Here is a 23,684-nt window from a genome sequence, read left to right as displayed (position 1 = left end):
GTCTCAAATATTTTATGAACTCAACGTGGGTATATAGTTCAATAACCGTACACATACGTTCAATGTGAAATAAGACAGAAGAAACTTTTCGTACGATTTCCAAAAATAGTAAAAATGAACTATTGTATGGTTAAAATGGTCATTATTTGGCGCCAATGATTTTCTTCTTTACTTTTAGTTCATGTTTCCGTCTGTGTTGTTCCGTGAATTACTGTTAAAAAATACAACAGGGCATTAAATTTTCATTGTTTTAACGACGCTTTGTGGAAATCGCAAAACATGGTGTATAATTTAGTTAAATTTTTGCACGAGTTAGTTTATTCTTCCTATAAAACAGTTCATTTTTTTCAGTGTAGCTGAATCGAATCAGTAGACGCAAATATATCTAATCGCGGTCGGTCAAATCTCCATTAAAGGTATTCGAGTAACTGTGAGATAAATCATACGACCAACCTTGAAATCAAATTTACATTTTATTCATATCATACACTGAGAGAAGAAATTTCTTTTGTCAGGAAATTTTACACAAAGATAATTCAGAAATAGTTTTAGAGTCAAAGAATTTAAATCGAAATAACTAAATTCCAAATTTGGAAATATTTGAGAAATATTAAGTTCAGAGATAAGTTTTTTACAAAATTACGAAATCGATTACTTGAGTTAAAAATGTTACAAGAGTCATCGAGGTGTCTGTAATTCAGAAATAGTTTCGAAAAAGTTTTACACAATCGACTGTAGATTCATAAAAAGTTGTTCTTTTGTCCGCAAATCCTTTCAGACAAATAAAATCTATTAGATACTATCGTTAAATCACTTGCCAAAAAAGTCCTGAAATTAGAAAAGATAATATCCGTTGTCTAAAATTTCGTTTCGGAAGAAAGTATTTTTTCTTTGTGTGTAAAATTGTAATCTTGAATTGTTTGAGTGAAGCATTACATTTTTGGGTAAGAAATGGGAAAATTGTGAAGTTTTTTTAGATTTTAACGAATCTATATTGATTGTTTGGCGGTTACATTTCTATCGAGATGAACCAACTTAATTGGCGGTGACATCGTCTGACCAATAATTGTTGGCAGCGCCTAAAATTGGCAGCTCAAATCGGTGACTTCCTTCTCTGATTAAGATATAACTTGACCTTCTTATAAAATCCATTGAAATAATTGTTTTAATTATTGGTATGGTAATCAATCAATAATAAAACGAGTATATACGGCCGTAAGTTCGGCCAGGCCGAAGCTTATGTACCCTCCACCATGGATTGCGTAGAAACACTGCCATCCACAATCGAATTACTTAAGTTGCGGTAACGCTTGCCGATGGCAAGGTATCTTAAAACCTACTAACACCGTCTTCTAAATTGTATGTAAGTCCATACGTGGTATATATTAAATCAAAAAAGATCGATCAAATACGTATATAATTCAGTTTGACAAAATTTTCAATAGACATAAAATTTTGACAAAATTTTCTATAGAAATAAAATTTTAATAAAATTTTCTATAGAAATAAAATTTTCAAAAAAAAAAAATTTTATAGAAATAAAATTTTGACAAAATTTTCTTTAGAAATAAAAATTTGACAAAATTTTCTACAGAAATAAAATTTTGACAAAATTCTCTATAGAAATAAAATTTTAAAAAAATTTTCTATATAAATAAAATTTTGAAAAAAATTTTTTTGGAAATAAAATTTTGGCAAAATTTTCTCTACAAATGGTAGATTTTTGGTAGATTATTTTTGGCTCGAGTGGCAACCATGATTATGAACCGAATAAAATTTTAACAAATTTTTCTATAGAAATAAAATTTTAACAAAATTTTCTATACAAATAAAATTTTGAAAAAATTTTCTATAGAAATAAAATTTTGGTAGATTATTTATGGCTCGAGTGGCAACCATGATTATGAACCGATATGGACCACTTTTTGTGTTATTGGAGATCGGCTATATATAACTATAGACCGATATGGACCAATTTTGGTATGGTTGTTAGCGGCCATATATTAACACCGTGTTCCAAATTTGAACCGGATCGGATGAATTTTGCTCCTCCAAGAGGCTCCGGAGGTCAAATCTGGAGAACGGTTTATATGGGGGCTATATATAATTATGGACCGATGTAGACCAATTTTTGGATGGTTATTAGAGACCATATGCCAACATCATGTACCAAATTTCAGCAGGATCGGATGAAATTTGCTTCTTTTTGAGGCTCCGAAAGCCAAATCTGGGGATCGGTTTGTATGGGGGCTATATATAATTATGGACCGATGTGGACCAATTTTTGAATGGTCATTAAGGACCATATACCAATACCATGTACCAAATTTCAGCCGGATCGGATGAAATTTACTTCTCTTTTAGGCTTCGCAAGCCAAATCTGGGGATCGGTTTATATGGGGGCTATATATAATTATGGACCGATGTGGGCCAATTTTTGCATGGTTGTTAGAGACCATATACGAACACCATGTACCAAATTTCAGCCGGATCGGCTGTTAGAGGCTCCACAAGCCAAATCTGAGGGTGCCTTTATATGGGGGCTATACGTAAAAGTGGACCGATATGGCCCATTTGCAATACCATCCGACCTACATCAATAACAACTACTTGTGCCAAGTTTCAAGTCGATAGCTTGTTTCGTTCGGAAGTTAGCGTGATTTCAACAGACGGACGGACATGCTTAGATCGACTCAGAATTTCACCACGACCCAGAATATATATACTTTATGGGGTCTTAGAGCAATATTTCGATGTGTTACAAACGGAATGACAAAGTTAATATAACCCCCATCCTATGGTGGAGGGTATAAAAATGCTTTTATTTGTATTTTAATATTAGATGATATTGCAATAAGGAAAATTATAGGGTGTGAAGTTAATGGCGGTAGGAAATGTTTGTAATAAAAACGCAATAGCTATCTACAGAATTCATAATCCAATAATCATAACGGGTCCCACATAAATGTTGAATTAATTACCCAGCAAAAAATTGTGTACATCCGTCCTATAACAAGCCCATGTTATATCGACGCTTCTGCGTCAATTTTGCACCACTTCCGGATCCAAAAAGCACATTTTCACTACTTTTTTTGCTGGGTATTAATGCGGTAGCTAAATAAATAAATATAAATAAATGAAATTAATTTAAACTAAATAAAAATTAACTGATTCAATGAAATTCAATTCAATTTAAATTGATTTTGAATATAATAAGTCAACCGTAATTCTAAATAACATAGCTGTTTGATCTACAAAAAAATTTGCCTACACACAAAAAAAGAATATTTCTGATTCAATCACGAAATTAATTGATCCAATTAATTTTTTAATTGAAATGTCTTCAATCACAAAAATGATAGTATGAATTAAAAAATGTATTGAAAGTCAATTAAAAAATTAATTGATCCAATTAAAAAATTAATTGATACTATTAACTTTTGTGATTGATGTTTGTTTCAATTAAAAAATTTGTTTAATCAATTAAATTTCTAATTTAATATTTTTTAAAACTCAATTAAGACTTTAATTGAAAAAATTTCCTGGAATTTTTTTTTGTGATACACTAAGTGAAATGTTGGTTTTATGTTAGACCCAACAAAATGTATACGAGTATATCACTTCCTCGGAATCGCCTTCTGAGTCGATGTAGCCCTTGGTGTCCGTCTGTCCATGGATTTGTTGTTAATCGATACAAAGAATTAATGTAATAAATACACCTTGAGAGCTTAAGACCTTTGTTGTCATAACTATTAAACTTTTTTAAGTTACCAATTTTCATTGTAACTTAATAATGAATAATAAATAAAAAAATTGTTGTTAATCGATTCTAATGAAAATTGGTACATGGCCCCATGTGTTTGGCAAGAGTTTATTTTTCTTATTATAAAAAATTGAGATAAAACACCAATATTAATTTGAACTTCTTATTACACTCAAAGAATGGAGATTTTAACCCTCCCTTAAGGATTTTTGTATTGATTCCGAGCTAAAGATGCGGCTTCTTTAATATAAAGACATTTTTTAGCGAACTACGTTGCTATAAATCTAGGATCAATAAAATTAAAATTAGGATTTAGATCTCATTTATTTTCGTTTTCTTTTCGCGGTATTTCATAAAGCTATTCACGTACAAACAAATAACACTTTAAAAATCCAAATTAAAACGGATACAACAAAATGTTTTCTTAATTCCAAAATAATTTTAAACCAAAAATGCTAAATCCTCAAAATAAGTCCTAGTCTATATTTGAAGCGCTTTTATCTTAAATTTAAAGATTCAATATTTCAGTTAATTTAAGGACGATTTCTTTAAATAAAAAAAAGCGTTTCTTTACTTCAACCGAGGGACGCAAATTTCGAAAATTTGTGTCCTAAATTTAACAAAAAAAATATGAAGCAAAGATTATAAACTTTTTCTTAATTAAAATTCCATTTCGCTAAATGAAATTTTTGCGATTCCGAATATCGGAACATGGAGCATGAAGTTTTTTGACATATATATCGCCCAATTTCGATAATAGTGTAATATTGCGCTTCTTTACAAACCGGTCGATATCAAATTTGTCATGAAGCAATATTATTCAGGACTCTCCAAATATGCAAATCGATTAAGATTTAGATATAGGTTAGATTTAGATAAAGCTCCCATATATATGTATCGCCTGATATATTTGTGTCCAGTAGGAATGGTCCAGGTATATAGTCGTCTTCGCCCGACTTTTTACTTTACTCACTTGTTAAATTTATATTTAATTATTATTCGAGCTTTATGAACAAAGAAGATGAAGGGACATTATGAATTGAGTCATTGAAAAGAAAACGCCAGATACAAAATAACTTAGTTTTACTGCAAAAAATTATTAGTTAGTAGTTTAATTCCATGACTTTTTCGAAATTTTCCACAGCCCAATGAAATTTTCCTTTTTTAAGTACATCTCAAACATTTTATGAACTAAACGTGGGCCATACACATATGTTCAATGTGAACTTAAAGCAAAAAAAAAATTGCTATGATTTTGTCTTTACTTTTAGTTAATTTTTTCTTCTATGGGAGGGTGTAGTTTCGTGAGCTGTAATTAAAAACTACACCAGGGCATTAAATTTTCCTGGTTTTAACAACGCTTTGTGAAAATCTCAAAATGTTGTGTATAATTTATTTCAATTTTCGCACGATGTAGTTCATTCTTTATATAACACAGTTTACTTTTTTTCTGTGTATTCACACATGATAATATAAGTTTGTGTCCGTTCTAATAATTTTTTCCTCATCAATTTGTGCCCTATGCGCTATCTTCTAATGGAGAAAACATAAGAAAAAATCCCCTAGAAAATCGAATCTTTATCTCTTCATATATAATTTATCATATCATTTTTTTCGTTGACTAATATTCGTTAATTCAACGATCATTTATGTTAATGCAACGAAACCAATCGTTGTTTTAATAAATTTGTACATTGGCTAAATAATAACGAACAAAGTACTCACAATGAGAAAATACTCTCTTGCAAAACGAAATTTTAGACCCTCTGTTCTCTGTTATAAAGATTTTTTGTTTTAAGAGAAAATAACCTCAAATTTATGACAAGCGATAGTACACCTAATGGAAAACAACAACTCCAAATTTGTATGTTTTTTGGGGTATAACTTAATTTTTTTTTGGGACCCGTTTGCGGTATGAGAATAAATCAAAATTTCAAATGAATATAAACCCCAACTTCCTGTTTGGGGTTGCAATGAAAAAACAGTAAGCCCACCAGCAAGAAAAACTCTGCTTAATTTTAGAAAATTTTAGTTAATTTTTGTAAAATTTAAACAAAACAGTATGGCAAACACTGACATCACGCCCATATGACAAAAATAAGTAAATATTTTTCAACAAATTCAAGAAAAATTATTAGACATAATTAGTTTTTATTAGTTTGAAGGAAAAATTGGAATTCAAAATTGCAAGAATGTCTTTAGTGGCATACGAAGTTCAAGATGGGCGCATTTGTAGTAAAATTAACAAATAAATAACAATTTTGTCAGAAGTACGAATTTAGTAAATCTTTATTCTTCATGTATGTATACTTTTTTCCCCATTTTTAGTTCATTTAACTAACGTACGCACAAATTATTCGAGTACAAGAAGTTTTCTCCAAACATAATAATTCCATGAACTAATAATAAAGTTAAATTCGCTTTAGTGAAATAGAGGGTTCAATTTTTTTTTATTTTTGTTTTTTTTCTGGGATTTCACTATGATGATAACTGTAATTTCGGTAACCATGTATATGTTTGCAGAGAAAAGAAGATTTTTGTGACAAACATGTTCCATATTCACCGTCAAAAAATAACATTTTGCTCTTGAAACAAGTTTGGGTGATCATATTCTTTCTCTACGTGCTGCTAGTATTTTTTAATTTCATCACCACCAAATATGTGGTGGGCCAAATATTGTACAGACCTGGAAATTAGATGTCGCAATTTATGACACCGTATTCTTAAAACATCAACTCGTATGAATACGTATAAAATCGATGACGTTTCGAAGTCGTTTGTCAGTTTGGATATTTGAAAATCCGTTTAAACAAAAACACCTGATTTGCAAAACTAATAAATGAGCGCATGCGCGAGTATTTGTGCTGGAAGCACACGCCATGCTTTTATTCACAAGCACCTGAATTACCGGTTATACTCACGCTTCTCATTCTCGTTACTAAGGTGTTTTGTTTACGTTTCGAGCGTAAACTTAAAAATCTATTTGGAATGGTCAAATCGACCTACCGACCGACCGACAAATCGATTTGTTCGACTAATCGTCAGATATACCGACCAATGCCAGCCAACCAGCATATTCGACATACGCATACGTAGGAACGAATGAAGAATGCATGCATGTGTGTACAAGACCGCCCGACTGTTTAGCCATATCGCGTTTGAACTTTTTTACTTTGCCTTTTATCCACCATTGAATATTTCGATGCTCGATTCAATTGGGTTCAGTTTTAGTTTAGTTTTGCAAGCCTTCGGTCAAATTCGCGGAAATAATTCGAACTTGGCTTGAGAAGTCGAGTAAACGGCGGCATACGCGTAACTACTACAACCCCGATAATTTCTTCTTTGTACCATTTGATCACCGTTTAATAAATATTAGAACTTTAATTGAAAATTTTCACAAGTCATCATCAATGGATGCATGCATGTGAACAGAGCCTAACGACAGTCGATTTAGTTTTCGCGTAACTGCCTCATTGAGAAAAAAACACACATCTTATAATTGAAAAATACAAAATTGTATAGCGTGACTTTGAAATAAAACTGACTATTGAACGTTTTTTTGCAAAGTTTAAACCAAATTTCGGAGAAATTGTGAATAAAACAAAAATTTCGAGTTCAACTGTTTTTTTAATGAAATAATATTTTCTTAATAAAATGGAAACAACAACAATTACAACACAACATAGTCTGGAATTAAATAAAAAACTAGACAAATTGAAAAAATTGAAAAAGAAAACGGTAAATATCATTTCTTGAAAATTTTTATCAGCTGTGTGAATATTTTTATTTAAATAATTTAGCTCATAAAATACATTTATATACAGGATTGGAGAATGTATTGCTACCTACACCGGAAAAATATTGTCGTGAAGCCAAAGATTTAATTTCCTTAAACTACGAAAAATACGTACTTAGCATACAAGACGCATTTCTCTGAAATATAGTTATTTTCCTTGTCCAAAAGTTGATAAACTTTTAATGAAATCGTTTTGTCCATATAGTTAAAGTGGCAGCCGGATTAAGTTTCAGGCTCACTTAGACTATTCAGTCCATTGTGATTCGATTTAAAATTGGGAATCTTAACAAGAAAAAAAATTCGTTTTTCTAAGGTCAACTTGTCTTTAATACTTCTGAAACAATCTTCAAAATTAATGAAATCGTCTTTGTTGTGCTAAAAAGTGTTTAATTTAAAAATAAGAGACGTTTTTAGCACTCTATTTGAAAGAAATATGGCATAATATATTTCATTCAAATAAATAGCATAATATTTACACACATGGATGCACATGAAGAAAAAAGCTGAAAAAAACGAATACATTAAAATTTGTATGCTAGAATCAAATGCACAATTCACATTTTAATGTGGAAGCATTTTGGAAGTGTACATTAAAAGTAATGACTTAGGAAGAACTTCCAAAATTTTCTTCGCAAAAATACCAGATGACGAAATGGTCCACTAATTTATGGAAGGAAATGCAAAACATTCGAAAAACGGGTACGCAAACGTTATTTTTTTTACAGTTATTCTCCGAAAAATGTTTATTTTTGCAATAAAAAAAATACTTTTTATTCCAAAATCGCAATCCATTTCGTTCACTGTTCTTTTTTGATTTTATTCCTCAAATAATGTATCGTATTTGAGACACATTAATGTTTCGCAGAAAACTTACATTGTAGTGAGCCACCTTGGTGGAATGTTAGTTTCGGCCAAGCACCAAAAAGTTTTTCAGCGGGAGATTATCGCCTCTCAGTAATGCTGTTAACATTTCTGAGTGTTCTCGTCGTAAGTGTTTTCACCGTAATGTGAAACGCCGTTCGGACTCAGCTATATTAAGTAGATCATTGAGCTAAAAATACACACAAAAAATTTTTTTTCTGATTCAATCACGAAATTAATTGATCCAATTAATTTTTTAATTGAAATGTCTTCAATCACGAAAATGATAGTATCAATCACAGTTTTAATTGGGCATAGAAAAAAATCTTGATTAAAATATTAATTGATGTCATTAGCAATTTTCAATTAAAAATTTAATTGATTTTGAATGCAAACCCCAATTAATTTTTTATTTAAAAAGGTAACTATTTTCAATTACTTTCTGAATTGGCTTAGAGTTTTTATTTGGATTAAGAAATGTTCATCACTTTTTTTAACTGACTTAGTCTTCCGAATTTGATTAAAAAGTTAATTGTATCAATTAATTTTTTAATTAAAAATTTTAAAATTTTCAATCGTTGACTTAATTAACTTTATGTTCTATCTTGATTAAAAAGTTAATTGTGTCAATTAATTTATTAATTGAAAAAACATTCAACTTCAATTAACTTTTTAATTGGAAATACTTTGGTGATATTTTTTTCTGTGTAGAATCGGGCTGCACTCATTGATAAGAGAGAAGTTCACCAATGTGGTATCACAATGGACTGAATAGTGTAAGTGAGCCTGATGATACATCGGGCAAATAATTAAGAACCGATATGGACTTTTGCGCGGTACTTAGAGAGCCAGAATTGAAATATGGAAATTTGCTCCTCCAAGAAACTCCAAAACCAAATCTGGGGATCGGTTTATATGGGGACTTTATATGATTATGGACCGCTATGGCCCAATTATGGCATGGTTGTTATATACCATATACTAACACGTACCAAATTTTAACCAGATCGGATGAATTTTGCTTCTCCAAAAGGCACCGGTGGTCTAATTTGGTGATCGGTTTATATGGGGGCTATATAATTATGGACCGATATGGAACAATTCCTGCATGGTTGTTAGAGACCATATACTAACACCACGTACCAAATTTCAACCGAATCGGATGAATTTTGCTCTTCCAATAGGCTCCGGAGGTTAAATGTGAGGATCGATTTATATGGCGGCTATATATGATTATGGACCGATATGGACCAATTCCTGCATGGTTGTTAGAGACCATATACTAACGTCACGTACCAAATTTCAACCGGATCGGATGAATTTTGCTCTTCCAAGAGGCTCAGGAGGTCAAATGTGAGGATCGACTTATATGGCGGCTATATATAATTATGGACCGATATGGACCAATTCCTGCATGGATGTTTGATACCATATACTAACACCATGTACCAAATTTCAACCGGATCGGATGAAATTTGCTCCTCCAAGAGGCTCCGGATGTCAAATGTGAGGATCGATTTATATGGCGGCTATATATAATTATGGACCGATATGGACCAATTCCTGCATGGTTGTTAGATACCATATACAAACGTCACGTACCAAATTTTAACCGGATCGGATGAATTTTGCTCTTCCAAGAGTCTCCGGAGGTCAAATGTGAGGATCGATTTATATGGCGGCTATATATAATTATGGACCGATATGGACCAATTCCTGCATGGTTGTTAGAGACCTTATACTAACGTCACGTACCAAATTTCAACCGGATCGGATGAAGTTTGCTCCTCCAAGAGGATCCGCAAGCGAAATCTAGAGGCTATATATAATTATAGGCCGATATGGACCAATTTTTGCATGATTGTTAGAAACCATATACTAACACCACGTACCGAATTTCAGCTAAATCGGATGAAATGTGCTTCTCTTAGACGCTCCGCAAGCCAAATCTGGGGGTCCGTTAGGTTAGGTGGCAGCCCGATGTATCAGGCTCACTTAGACTATTCAGTCAATTGTGATACCACATTGGTGGGGGGCTATACGTAAATGTGGACTGATATGGCCCATTTGCAATACCATCCGACCTACATCAATAACAACTACTTGTGCCAGGTTTCAAGTCGATAGCTTGTTTCGTTCGGAAGTTAGCATGATTTCAACAGACGGACGGACGGACATGCTTAGATCGTCTCAAAATTTCACCACGACCCACAATATATATACTTTATGGGGTCTTAGAGCAATATTTCGATGTGTTACAAACGGAATGACAAAATGAATATACCCCCCATCCTATGGTGGAGGGTATAAAAATTATTTATGAAACTTGATATTTGCTTCATCATTCCTTACAGAAAAAGAAACTCAAATTATCCCGGAAATTTCATTTTTTTTTAATTAGTTATAATTGTTTTTACATTTTACTAAAGGGTGATACGGTCAAAATGTGGTCAATATAAACTTGACGTATTTCTTTCAATTTTGCATTTAAAAAACCTGAACACCCCTCATTTTGAAGGTGTGTGTGTGTAGAATGTTGCTCCTATTTTGATTTTGGAATTCACTCTTCAGTTGTCAAAATGCCGTCCAAGCAAGAAGAGCAGCGTATCAAAATTTTGCTCGCGCATCGCGAAAATCCGAGCTACTCGCACGCACAGCTGGCAAAATCGCTAAAAGTTGCCAAATCAACCGTTACAAATGTAATTAAAGTATTTGGGGAACGTTTGTCGACAGCCAGGAAGTCTGGATCGGTGGGAAATCGAAAACCGGAAGCCGCTGAGACGACAAAGAGAGTTGTCGGTAGTTTCAAGCGAAACCCTAACCTCTCTCTCCGAGATGCCGCAAATAAGCTGGGTGTATCGTCTACAACCGTGCATCGAGCCAAAAAACGAGCCGGACTATCGACTTACAAGAAGGTAGTGACTCCAAATCGCGATGATAAACAAAATACGACGGTCAAAGCGCGATCCCGGAGGCTGTACACGACGATGCTGACGAAGTTTGACTGCGTGGTAATGGATGACGAAACCTACGTCAAAGCCGACTACAAGCAGCTTCCGGGACAGGAGTTTTATACGGCAAAAGGAAGGGGAAAGGTAGCAGATATTTTCAAGCACATAAAACTGTCAAAGTTCGCAAAGAAATATCTGGTTTGGCAAGCCATCTGTACCTGTGATTGAAAAGCAGCATTTTCATAGCTTCCGGGACTGTCAACCAAGAAATTTACGTGAAAGAGTGTTTGAATGCTGCCTTTCCTGAAGAAACACGGTTGTTCCGTACTGTTTTGGCCGGATTTGGCATCTTGCCATTACGGTAAAAAGGCCATGGAGTGGTACGCCGCCAACAACGTGCAGGTGGTTCCCAAGGACAAGAACCCTCCCAACACGCCAGAGCTCCGCCCAATTGAGAAATACTGGGCTATTGTCAAACGGAACCTAAAGAAGACCAAAAAACTGCTAAGGACGAGCAGCAGTTCAAGGCAAACTGGCTTTCTGCGGCGAAGAAGGTGGACAAGGTGGCTGTACAAAATCTGATGGCAGGTGTCAAGCGTGAGGCCCGGCAATTCGGATTTGGAAAAGCGAAAGCCTAACTGAATATTTTTCCTGAATTTTATACTAATTGAACTTGAAAAAGAAATTTAATTTGGTTTTTTAAATAAACGATTTCACCGATTTACACGCGTTTTCCCTTGACCATATTTTGACCGTATCACCCTTTATTCTTCCAAACAAACTTTTTCACAGTGAAGGAGAGTATTTTTTGATTGTAAACATATCAGAAAATTTTATTTCGTATATTAACAAAGTCGCTTCCATATATTTAGTACACAACATATTTGTTATAACATTTTCAGTTCTGTCAGCATCCGATTTCATCTCATTCGGTTATTATTTGAATATAATATAACCGCAAGCATGGACTTCATTGTGTGTTAGACAATTATAACTAACTTTTTTACTATTCTATTTCTTGTTTTGCTAAGTGTTCATTGTATAAATTAATAATGTGTTAGTTACTATGCCACACACGTTTCTGTTGTATAAAGTAATAATGTTTAAAGAATGAAAGCAAATAGATAAAGGACAATGGAAAAAGTATTTTAATTGTGTAAAATTCCGATTTTCATAAGAGTGTGAAAATTCACATAAGGCACGTGGCAAACAGAACAATTATAGCCATAGTATGAATTTGCGTAATTGTTAGATTATGCTACTCTTCGTACAGTTTACTTACAAGTTTCCCCTTGGTACAAACCTTTGAGGAAGTCGAAGGCCTGCTATTAATTCAAGGCCTATTAAATACACTACTTGTCTATTTTCAGGGCTGATGGTACATTGCACACCACCTTAAAGTTGAACCGAAGAAGAGAAATGTTTTGAAAACTATTTATAGAAATTTTGCTATTAGCCCTAGTTTAATGAAATTTCTCGTCTCTACATAAATTTGATTAGTAAATTTTGGTGTTTTATTTTCACAACTTCCCATTATTGTGTAATAAAATTTCCACCTTCACGTGATTCAGTTGAAAAACAAAATCAAAACCATTCTTTGACCCCTTGGTGCATTAGTTTTAATAGGGTCCACTTATAACTTGTTTTAGATTTAATTATTGAAATTAATTTTTACAATTATCAACTTGGCTAGTTTAAGGTTGTGTTGTTTAATATTTGCTGTTGGGAGTATGAGCACAAGATACGAGCATGGATTTTATTTTAATACATAAAATTGAAATATTAATTTGATATTTCGTTACAATTTTTTTAGGTACCGTGGTACCCCCATCACGGTTGCCACTCGAGCCAAAAATCTTATCAAACAAAAAAGAAAAGTTTTCAAAATTTTATTTCTATTTTATCAAAATTTTATTTCTGAAGAAAATTTTGGCAAATTTTTATCGCTATAGAAAATTTTGTCAAAATTTTATTTCTATAGAAAATTTTGTCAAAATTGTATGTGTATAGAAAATTTTTTCAACATTTTATCTGTATAGAAAATTTTGTTAATATTTTATGTCTATAGAAAATTTTGTCAAAATTTTATGTCTATAGAAAAAAAAAATTGTCAAAAATTTATTTCTATAGAAAAAGTTTTATTTCTATAGATTTTTTTTTAAATTTTATTTCTCTAGAAAATTTTGTTAAAATTTTATTTCTATAGAAAAATAATTCAAAATTTTATTTCTATAGGAAATTATGTCAAAATTTTATTTCTACCAAAACGTCCAAAAAATATTCAAACTGTAAAGAAGGCAGCTGTTTCTAATTTTCTCATCAGTTATCTTTATTGTAGTTAAAACTTTATTTACAATTTTCATGGAATATAAAGGGAAAGGCGAAAAAGAAAATGTCGACATAAAAAATTGAAAATTCGTGACAATCTTCTAATTTTGTTTGAAAACACATCTGCCTAATAGAATTATCCTTATTCTTTCTTAGATCTTTGGAGCAGCCGACAGATATATATCTTAGAATAAGTATTGTGTCACAGTTGATCTCAGAACGACAACTTGCTGGTCTATGAGACTGCATTGCATGAACTAATCGGATTTATGTAATATTCACTACCTGTTGATGAATACAAATTTTTTTCTCAATGTCATATTGGTCCGCATATTAAAATTTTAACTATGTAAATATTTAATAGAAAAGTTTTAGTTAAATAAAACTACAATTGACACTATTCGCATTGATGTGATTTAACAGTGTCGTTTTTCAATACTTTTGTTTACTCTCTACTTACGTTACATTGTCATGTGGTTTTTGTCAACTGCGATGAAATTTCCATTGTATATTTTCATAAAAATGAAATAATGCTTAAACTCATATTATGTCATGATGAATAATAATTTAGAGATTTATTTCGTTTATCTTATGCATAGTGCTATCATAAGACGCACTTGCCATTACAATATGGAACGTAATTTAATTTTGTAGAAAGTAATTTTATCTAACATCTTCAATGAATGAAAATAAATAAAAAATTCGAATAAAAATTTAAATGGTTTTATGTTTTTCCCAGATTTAGAATGAAATAATTTTTATTTTACTACATACAGGAATTACCACATTCCGAAACAGCTGTAGTCTATAGGACTTTGCCCAAATAAATTTGACAAGCATACTTTTCCTCCTTTGGTTAAGCTACACTTGTAGGTTAGTCAATGCATGGTTTTAAGCTGAAATCAAAAACAACAATAAAATTTTATTTCTATAGAAACTTTTGTCAAAATTTTATTTCTATAGAAAATTTTATCAAAATTTTATTTCTATAGAAAATTTTGTCAAAATTTTATTTTTATAGAGGATTGAAGTACCTCTTAGTTGGAAAGGAATCTACCAAAACATGAAGAATTCTACCAATCTAAAATAAAATAAAATTTTATTTCTATAGAAACTTTTGTCAAAATTTTATTTCTATAGAAAATTTTGTCAAAATTTTATTTCTATAGAAAATTTTGTCAAAATTTTATTTTTATAGAGAATTGAAGTACCTCTTAGTTGGAAAGGAATCTACCAAAACATGAAGAATTCTACCAATCTAACAAACAGTAAAAAATTTAAATTTTGGGTTTAAGCACGCGTCAATAAAGAATCATAAAAATTGTAAGATTGAACGACAGTATGGTTGAAATGGTGATGATATGGCCCCAATGATTTCGTTCTTTACTTTTAGTTAATTTTTCTTCTATTGAGGGTGTAATTTCGTGAATTCTTCTTCTTCATTCTTCCTATAAAACAGTTTACTTTTTTCGGTGTTATTTCATTTATTTTTTGCTTTTAAACAACAAAAAGGAAATGAAATGTTGTGATACATATCAGCCACCCATATTCAAAATAATTTATTGAGAGTTTATCAAAGGAATTTGTATGGTAAAAGTAGATTTAAAGTTTAATTGAACTTTTCTAATTAATTTTGGTAATAATTCACAATATTTTTTTTATTGTAATAAACATATGATTTTAAATAAGTAAGGGAAGAATGAAAGATAAAAGAAATCTTAAGGGAAACAACTAAGATATACATATATGTGCAAAATCAATCATTTGTAAATTTACAGTAGAATTGTTATTTACATTTTCGTTTTTAGACAGAATAATTTTTATTGTGAATAAACATATGAGAAATTGTAAATAATTTCAAAACATATGTTTGAAAGAAATCATAAGAGAAACGACTAAAATATACTTGTGCAAAATCAATCATTCGTAAATTTATAATAAAATTACTCTTTACATTTCGTTGTTTTTATTTTTAAATTAATTTATTTCAACAAAGAAATCAAACCGAACGAAATCAACATTATTATCTCTGTATTTATTTACAATATTTTGTTTTTGTACTTGTTGTTTATTCTAGTGGCCATTTATTTACGTAGTATTTTTGGGCTTCATATAAAAGTATAAAAATAAATTCCTATAAGCTATAGAAATGAATTTCAATTCTATACAAAACTAGTATTACCACTTGGGACGCCATACTCACGCGTGAACGGAACAACGTGTTGCAAAATCCAATTGCATGAAATGACGTTGAGTGCAGGCATATCTGTCAATTGTTTACCGTTGCACAGTTGTTTACAACGCTCAAACCAAGACAAATTGCAACGTCATCAAAAAGTGGGTGTGTTTCGTTTTTGGCGTCATAATTGTAGAAGTAATGATAACGCAGAAAAAGTTTGTTTTTATGAATTTTGAAGGTTAATTCATCATTTTTTATGGAATGTTAATATGTCAAAATTATTTCTACAATAAATTCTCTAAAACAACACGTTTTTTTTTCAGACCGTAATTTATTAATGTGTCGTGTTTTTAATGTATATAAAACACGTGGCAACCCTGGTATGATTCCTAACGACTTTATTAACCGATAAATGAGGGGAAAATGTGTAATAGTCACGGTTGCCACTCGAGCCTTTGTCAAGCGAGCCACTTTGTCAAAATTTTATTTCTATAGAGAATTGTGTCAAAATTTTATTTCTATAGAAAATTTTGTCAAAAATTTTTTTTCTAAAAAATTTGGTCAAAATTTTATTTGTTGTTGTTGTTTTTTATTGCAGCTTAAAACCATACATTGACTAAACTACAAGTGTAGCTTAACAAACAGAGGAAAAGAATGTTTTATTTATTTGGGTTGAATTTATTTCGGCATAAGCCGGCTATCAATGTAAAGCCTTTTTTCGGAGGGTTCAAGTGTGGTTTATTATTGGGTTTAATGAACTGCCTGAATTTATTCTGATAATTGGTTGATAGTTTTGCTGCAAGTAGAGGATGCTGATGAGGAATGTGGTAATTCCGAAACGTGCGTCCATCCAACCATCTTGCAGTCTATAGAGCTTTGCGCAAATAAATTTGACAAACATTCTTTTCCTCTGTTGGTTAAGCTACACTTGTAGTTTAGCCAATGTATGGTTTTAAGCTGCAATAAAAAACAACAACAATGCTTAAAGAACAAAACCAACAATAACAAAACAAAAATAATGGAAAGTTTTATTTCTATAGAAAATTTTTGTCAACATTTTATTTCTATAGAGAATTGTGTCAAAATTGTATTTCTATAGAAAATTTTGTCAAAATTTTATTTTTATAGAAAATTTTGTCAAAATTTTATTTCTATAGAAAATTTTTGTCAAAATTTTATTTCTATAGAAAATTTTGTCAAAATTTTATTTGTATAGAACATTTTTGTCAAAATTTTATTTGTATAGAAGATTTTGTCAAAATTGTAATTCTATAGAAATTTAATTCTATAGAAAAATCTACCACAACATCAAGAATTCTACCAAGCAGAAGCAAATCTACCAACTGTGGCAACCGTGGTAATAGTCCATTCAGAGAGAATTAAAAGAGAAGAGGACGAAACTGTGAAGCGAAATTGCGTCAATAGGTGGCAGCAGAGGAAAAATTTCTCTAATATCATGCAAGTTTTATCGGCGCTTCTCTCAAATATCATACAGTTTGCGTCGGCGTCACCCAGTTCAGTTCTCTGCCGGCTTTACGAAACGTAAGGAAAATAGGATTTAGAACCTACTTTGTAATAACAAATGTTCTTTTATACAAATGTTTTCATTCCATTAAATTTTTTGGCCGACAATTGGAAATTATAACCAAAGACAATAAACTTGAGGAAGATTGGAAATTGGCTTGCGTCATGCCAAATGTTGCATTTACCACGTTAGTTCAATACATGTTTGTAATTTTTTAGTTGTTTTTCGTTTTTATTTTTTAAATGAAAAATTTAATTTTCTTAATGAAACAATGTTAAATTTTAGGCAACAACAAAAAAATTACATTTTTCCCTTTATGGAAATTTATTTTGTGCACTTAATTTCTTTTTATTTGCATTTTAATGCTATGCCAATACTTGTTGTATTCGCGTTTGGTTCGAGTATGAAACTAACACGGTAAATGGTTCGATCTCCTCAGTAGCTAATTTCCTATCTTTCTACAATTTATAATCTTTGATTATAACTACCGACGACATTATAAAGAATTTATCAAAACAGCGCTTCGATCGCAATGCGGTAATACCAAAGCTGCAGGCATTGTGCGACATCTATACGGTTGACATTTGTTGTTTTTGTAGAAGAGCGCTTTTCGTTCTCTTGTGTTTTTATTCTCTCTGGTCCATTAAGATTGGAAAATTGTAGGTAATTTTTTGATATGATATGACTTCTAATGATTTCAATAGCAGATAAATAGGAGTTGCCATTGTTTTATATAAAATCCCCAAAAATTTTGTAAATGAAGACATTTTGTACCGTTGCCGAGACGTCGGATATAAGAATTTCCGTTCTTATTAGATAAATTTAGTCCAAACCTTGCGCTCTAAAAATTCTCAAATAAAAAAGTCCATCGGGTTGGCATCTGGCGGGAAATGATTTTTTATCCATATTATAACGCTTGCACTCAAGCAAGCAACAATTTTACTTGTTTTTAACGAATTTCGTGTCAGCTACCCTGTACTTTATCCAAATCCAAAGCGTATTTAAATAAACGTATGAAATGAGATTTCTCGAAAAGCACGCTGTTTACATTTTCCTTTTATTATTTTATTTTTTCTTTATATTGAAATTTTTAAATTGATTAGAAAGCACCATGTTCAAGTAGAAAAAAAGCAACAATAGAGAAATGTGAATCAATTATCATATACCTAGAAAAACTCATATTCGCTTGAATACATGCCAACTTCTGTGAGACATTTGATAGATAGAATTGAATGGACTGTTTACGCTAACATCATTGCGGTTAGCAATAGGAAAACGTCCATTTACAAAACCAATATAGAGCAGATGAAAAGCAAGCAAATTAGTATGTGTCTGTTACTTGCAAGCTAGATCTAATTGAATCGATTTAATAGAATGAAGCAATAGTCGCAGTAAGTGAAACTATTGCTAAAATATATTAGGAACTCTTCTGCATTTCACATGTAAAATTTCTATTCTGCACTTTTACTTTACTCAAGGAAAAACGTTGTTTCCTTGTTTTCTCATTCTTTTCATGATGAATTTTCCGTGGAAGACGTTTCACTTTTCTATTACACATATGAAAACAGACACATATCTGAAAAAATAATCAGTTATTTTTTACTAAGTTTGCCCTTTATATAACATAGACGTATACTCTCAATATTAGGCACATTTACAGTACTGCGTTTAAAATTTTAGGCGAATTGGATGAAAAAATTGCTGCTTCTACAGGTTGGCTGATATGTATTGCAACCAATTTCAGGTTGCTATTATTTCTAAACTGCTAGTTTAATTGTTTGCAAGTTACAAAATCATTTTGATCTATTGGATTCAGTAATAAAGTTATTCGTCATGGAATTCAAGCGTGATTGCTATAGTTCGAGCTCTCCAAAAATTATGCGAAAAATTAAGGCTAGATGTGATCGAAAACCTCGGCGCAGTGGTACAAAGCTTGATGGTGAGCTTACCAAATTTGGTTTTTTCCTATGTGGATCCATTCTAAATTGAGTCGTATTCATCGTCAAAGTAAATGTCGAATATTATCTGGAAAATGTTCTAAACAGTATTGAGGCTCTGAGCAAACAAAAATTTGGGCCGCAGACCATGGACTTTCTAACAGGGCTCGACTCCATCGCACTCACACATATTGTCTTCTAAGTCTTAAATATTAAATACCTACGTAAACCACTTTAGGTCTTGATCAGTTTATATAGAGGAATCTATAAATAATTTTGAAGCGATATAAACCAAATTTTACACGAAATACAATGCCAAGAAGGAAATTGGGATTTATTTTCATTTGAAATACTGGGATTTATTTTTATAATGCAAACATCAGTTAGGACTTGGGGCTATTATTCATGGGGTCCATATTCATAGCGCCTATGGGGTCTCAGACAAGAATTTATATGTTATATGTTACAAACAGAATTAGTATACCCCCATCCTATGGTGGACAGTATCAAAATATAGCGCATTACTTTGTTACTTTTCATATCAAACACCCTGTATGCACATTTCGGAAGTATTTTGGCAATATAGGTCAAATACTTACTTCCCACCAAAAACTTGATTAATTGTCTATAAACTGGTAGTTTGGAATGAATTAGTGGTTTTACTTTATGTTTGAAATTATGCCAAGTTAGTATTATTAATACTAACTGATATCCAAAATTCGCACTATTCAACTACTTACTTCCCGATATTGACCTAAGACTTGAACAGCAAGTGCTGGTCCCATGATTTTCCAATTTGCAGATTCTTTAGAAAATTTAATTCAAACCTATCTTAAGATTTTCAAAATAAAAAAATATGCAAGTATGCGGAAACACGATATGCATTTCGTTAAATTCTTCCGCTTTTAATATTTAATTATACATCAGCTGCAGAACAAGCAGCAGCAGCAGGTTTCTCATCTGGCAATTTGTACTTTTCATAGGTATCTATGGGGTACTTTTGTTTGAAATAAATTATTGTTGATTCTATTTTATTTCGATTGGCTTTTTTTAATGTATTTCTCTATATTTCTTTTTATTTTGTTTTAGAATGAAGGCCCTAAGCAGATTTGTTCAATAGATTCTCATCAATTTCCGGAAAATGAAGAACCAAATGTGCTGGGACATGGTTCACCTGTTGCAGAAATGCAAATGTCATCGTCTACCACATCGAAACAAAACAAATGTTGTTCCCTGCTAAAATCCTCCTCAGGTCAAGCTAACGATGACAATAAGTACAATAAAAATAAATTTTTATTGAATTTCGAAGAGGTAAGTACAAATCATGCATAATTCCTGCATAGAGGTAAAATAATGTTTTAAGGTACATTAAAGTTATAAGAAAGGGGCTTGAATTTTCTACGCCTGTAATAGAAATGAAGAGGATTTATATCCACCTTATAAGAAAGATTAGGCAAGGCATATTTGGGAACAGATCTTTTTTTTTCGATAAAAATGCTTTTATTAAGTGATATGTTTAATTTGCATTCTTTCGTTAAAGTTAAATGTTTTTTGAATCAAACAAACAAATTCAAATCAGTTTAAAATGTAATCACCATTTAATGAAATAACATTCATTATGTGAATATTTTCATTAAAGATAAAATGTAACTTTACAACATCTGGAAAAATTTTATTCCCATTTTTTTTAGTGAAAATGTACTTTCACAGATGAAAATGTACTTTTAAACTTCTCTAGATTGTTTTGTACAATAGATTAGAAAATTTGGGGCCTATGTTAGATTTTATACAAGAAAAAGTTATCTAATATATAAAAATAAGTCGGGGTTTCCTTCCTGACGCTTTAACTCCAGAACGCAAAATTCCGATTTCCACGGTTTTGCATTCGTTGGAAAGTTCTCGAGCTCAGTAAGGTTTATAGCAAACAAATTCAAGATAAATTTCAGCTGAAAAGCGGGAAAATCATTTTTTATATACAGCGACATCTCTGACGCAACTCCAGAACGCACGAACCGATTTCCACGGTTTTTCATTCGTTGGAAAGGTCTCGCGCTGTGAGGTTTATAGCAAAGAAAAGTTTCAATGGAAAAACGGAAAAATCTTATTTTACATACAGCGCACATTACAAAAATTTATTTTGAACTCATCGCTGTTGCTTTTGTTATAAAATTGCCCGACATTGCCCGACATTTTCAAAACTGGGCCAAAATTCTCCGATTTGGGTGAAATTTCCAAGGAAGGTTAGGGGTGATGCCTAGACTAAGACCCGCTACATACTTTTCGATATTTGGTCGCGGAGGTGGACCACCCCTTTATACGATTTATGTTTAAAGTACACACTCAAAAAAACTTTTACTTGAATCCAAAGATTTTGACCTTCCTTTAAGGATTTTGGTATTGATTCCGAGCCAAAGATGCGGTTTCTTTAAAATAAAGACATTTTTTAGGGACCTCCCTGGCTTTAAATCTAGGATCGATAAAATTAAAATTGGATACAGATCTCATTCATCGAATTTTTATTCTCTGTTTGCGGTATATTAATAAATGTACAAACAAATTCCAGTTTCAAAATCCAAATTACTTCAAAGTAAAAACTGTTTTTTAATGCTAAAAAAAACTTTAAACCAAACATGCAAATCCTTAAAATAAGTCTTAGCCTATATTTGAAGCAGTTTTATCTTAAATTTAAAAACTCACTATGTCAGTTGAGTTAAAGACGATTTCTTTAAATTAAAAATGTTTTTCTTTATTTTAAGGAACATTTGCCTTCAAAGATCTACAACATCAACAGAGGGACGCAAGATTTGTGTCCTAAATTTAATGAAAAAAAAAATTTGAAACAAGGATTATAAACTTTCTTTTAATTAAAATGTCATTATTTTAAAGAATTTTGTCCTTAGCATTGCGTAAATTTCGAGTCCTAAAATTTAAGTTGCATAATCTTCCATATTAGGTCAATATTTTTTTCAGTGCAGTAAAAAACAAAAATTCTCTCATTTATTTGAGATTTACAGAGAACACGCCGTGATGTTATGAATTTATTATGGGGTACCTGATTTTTTAATATTTGGACGGGGAGGGGACCTATTCCTTGATCGACTTTTTGAAAATGGGAACAAAATTATCCAATTTTTTCAGAGAAGGTTGAAGGGGGCGTCTATGCAGAGAACAGCTACTTTATTTTTTGATATTTGGTCGAGGAGGGTGACCTCCTTTTGTCCGACTTTTTTAAAGTACAGTGAAAAAACTAAAATTAGGCGACTTAATGAAATTGTGCGTATAATTTGGGGAAGTTATGAGGTATATGCTTTTTTAATTTTTGGTCGGGGAAAAATAAAAGGGCACAGAGTGACACCATTTCTCTTCAAGTACACGTGAAACAATTAAACTTTTCCAATTTACAGAGGATGTGGGGTAGGTTATATTAAAGGGTGATACGGTCAAAATTTGGTCAAGGGAAAACGCGTGTAAATCGGTGAAATCGTTTATTTAAAAAATCAAATTAAATTTTTTTTTCAAGTTCAATTAGTATAAAATTCAGGAAAAATATTCAGTTAGGCTTTCGCTTTTCCAAATCCGAATTGCCGGGCCTCACGCTTGACACCTGCCATCAGATTTTGTACAGCCACCTTGTCCACCTTCTTCGCCGCAGAAAGCCAGTTTGCCTTGAACTGCTGCTCGTCCTTAGCAGTTTCTTTGGTATTCTTTAGGTTCCGCTTGACAATAGCCCAGTATTTCTCAATTGGGCGGAGCTCTGGCGTGTTGGGAGGGTTCTTGTCCTTGGGAACCACCAGCACGTTGTTGGCGGCGTACCACTCCATGGGCTTTTTACCGTAATGGCAAGATGCCAAATCCGGCCAAAACAGTACGGAACAACCGTGTTTCTTCAGGAAAGGCAGCATTCAAACACTCTTTCACGTAAATTTCTTGGTTGACAGTCCCGGAAGCTATGAAAATGCTGCTTTTCAAGCCACAGGTACAGTTGGCTTTCCAAACCATATATTTCTTTGCGAACTTTGACAGTTTTATGTGCTTGAAAATATTTGCTATCTTTCTCCTTCCTTTTGCCGTATAAAACTCCTGTCCCTGAAGCTGCTTGTAGTCGGCTTTGACGTAGGTTTCGTCGTCCATTACCACGCAGTCAAACTTCGTCAGCATCGTCGTGTACAGCCTCCGGGATCGCGCTTTGGCCGTCGTATTTTTTTTATCATCGCGATTTGGAGTCACTACCTTCTTGTAAGTCGTTAGTCCGGCTCGTTTTTTGGCTCGATGCACGGTTGTAGACGATACACCCAGCTTATTTGCGGCATCTCGGAGAGAGAGGTTAGGGTTTCGTTTGAAACT

General features: G+C 32.1%; 1 protein-coding gene across 2 annotated transcripts in view; it reads left to right on the top strand.

The window, feature by feature from the left end:
* Nucleotides 1–23,684, top strand: part of LOC142221781 (progestin and adipoQ receptor family member 3) — a 75,519-nt gene that overhangs the window by 35,741 nt on the left and 16,094 nt on the right. The window contains exons 1-2 of one of the 2 annotated variants that reach the window (XM_075291590.1): nt 6,990–7,501; nt 20,430–20,651. In XM_075291590.1, coding sequence (XP_075147705.1) covers nt 7,418–7,501; nt 20,430–20,651 — 306 coding nt within the window. In that variant the 5' untranslated portion in view covers nt 6,990–7,417. Of the gene's footprint in view, nt 1–6,989; nt 7,502–20,429; nt 20,652–23,684 lie in introns of those variants that run through there. The other variant, XM_075291589.1, reaches the window with a different exon arrangement.

Source organism: Haematobia irritans, chromosome 1 (genome assembly GCF_050003625.1).
Source record: "Haematobia irritans isolate KBUSLIRL chromosome 1, ASM5000362v1, whole genome shotgun sequence".
Classification (NCBI taxonomy): domain Eukaryota; kingdom Metazoa; phylum Arthropoda; class Insecta; order Diptera; family Muscidae; genus Haematobia; species Haematobia irritans.
Note: the sequence above shows the minus strand (reverse complement) of the source record. Positions and strands in the feature narration are given on the sequence as shown.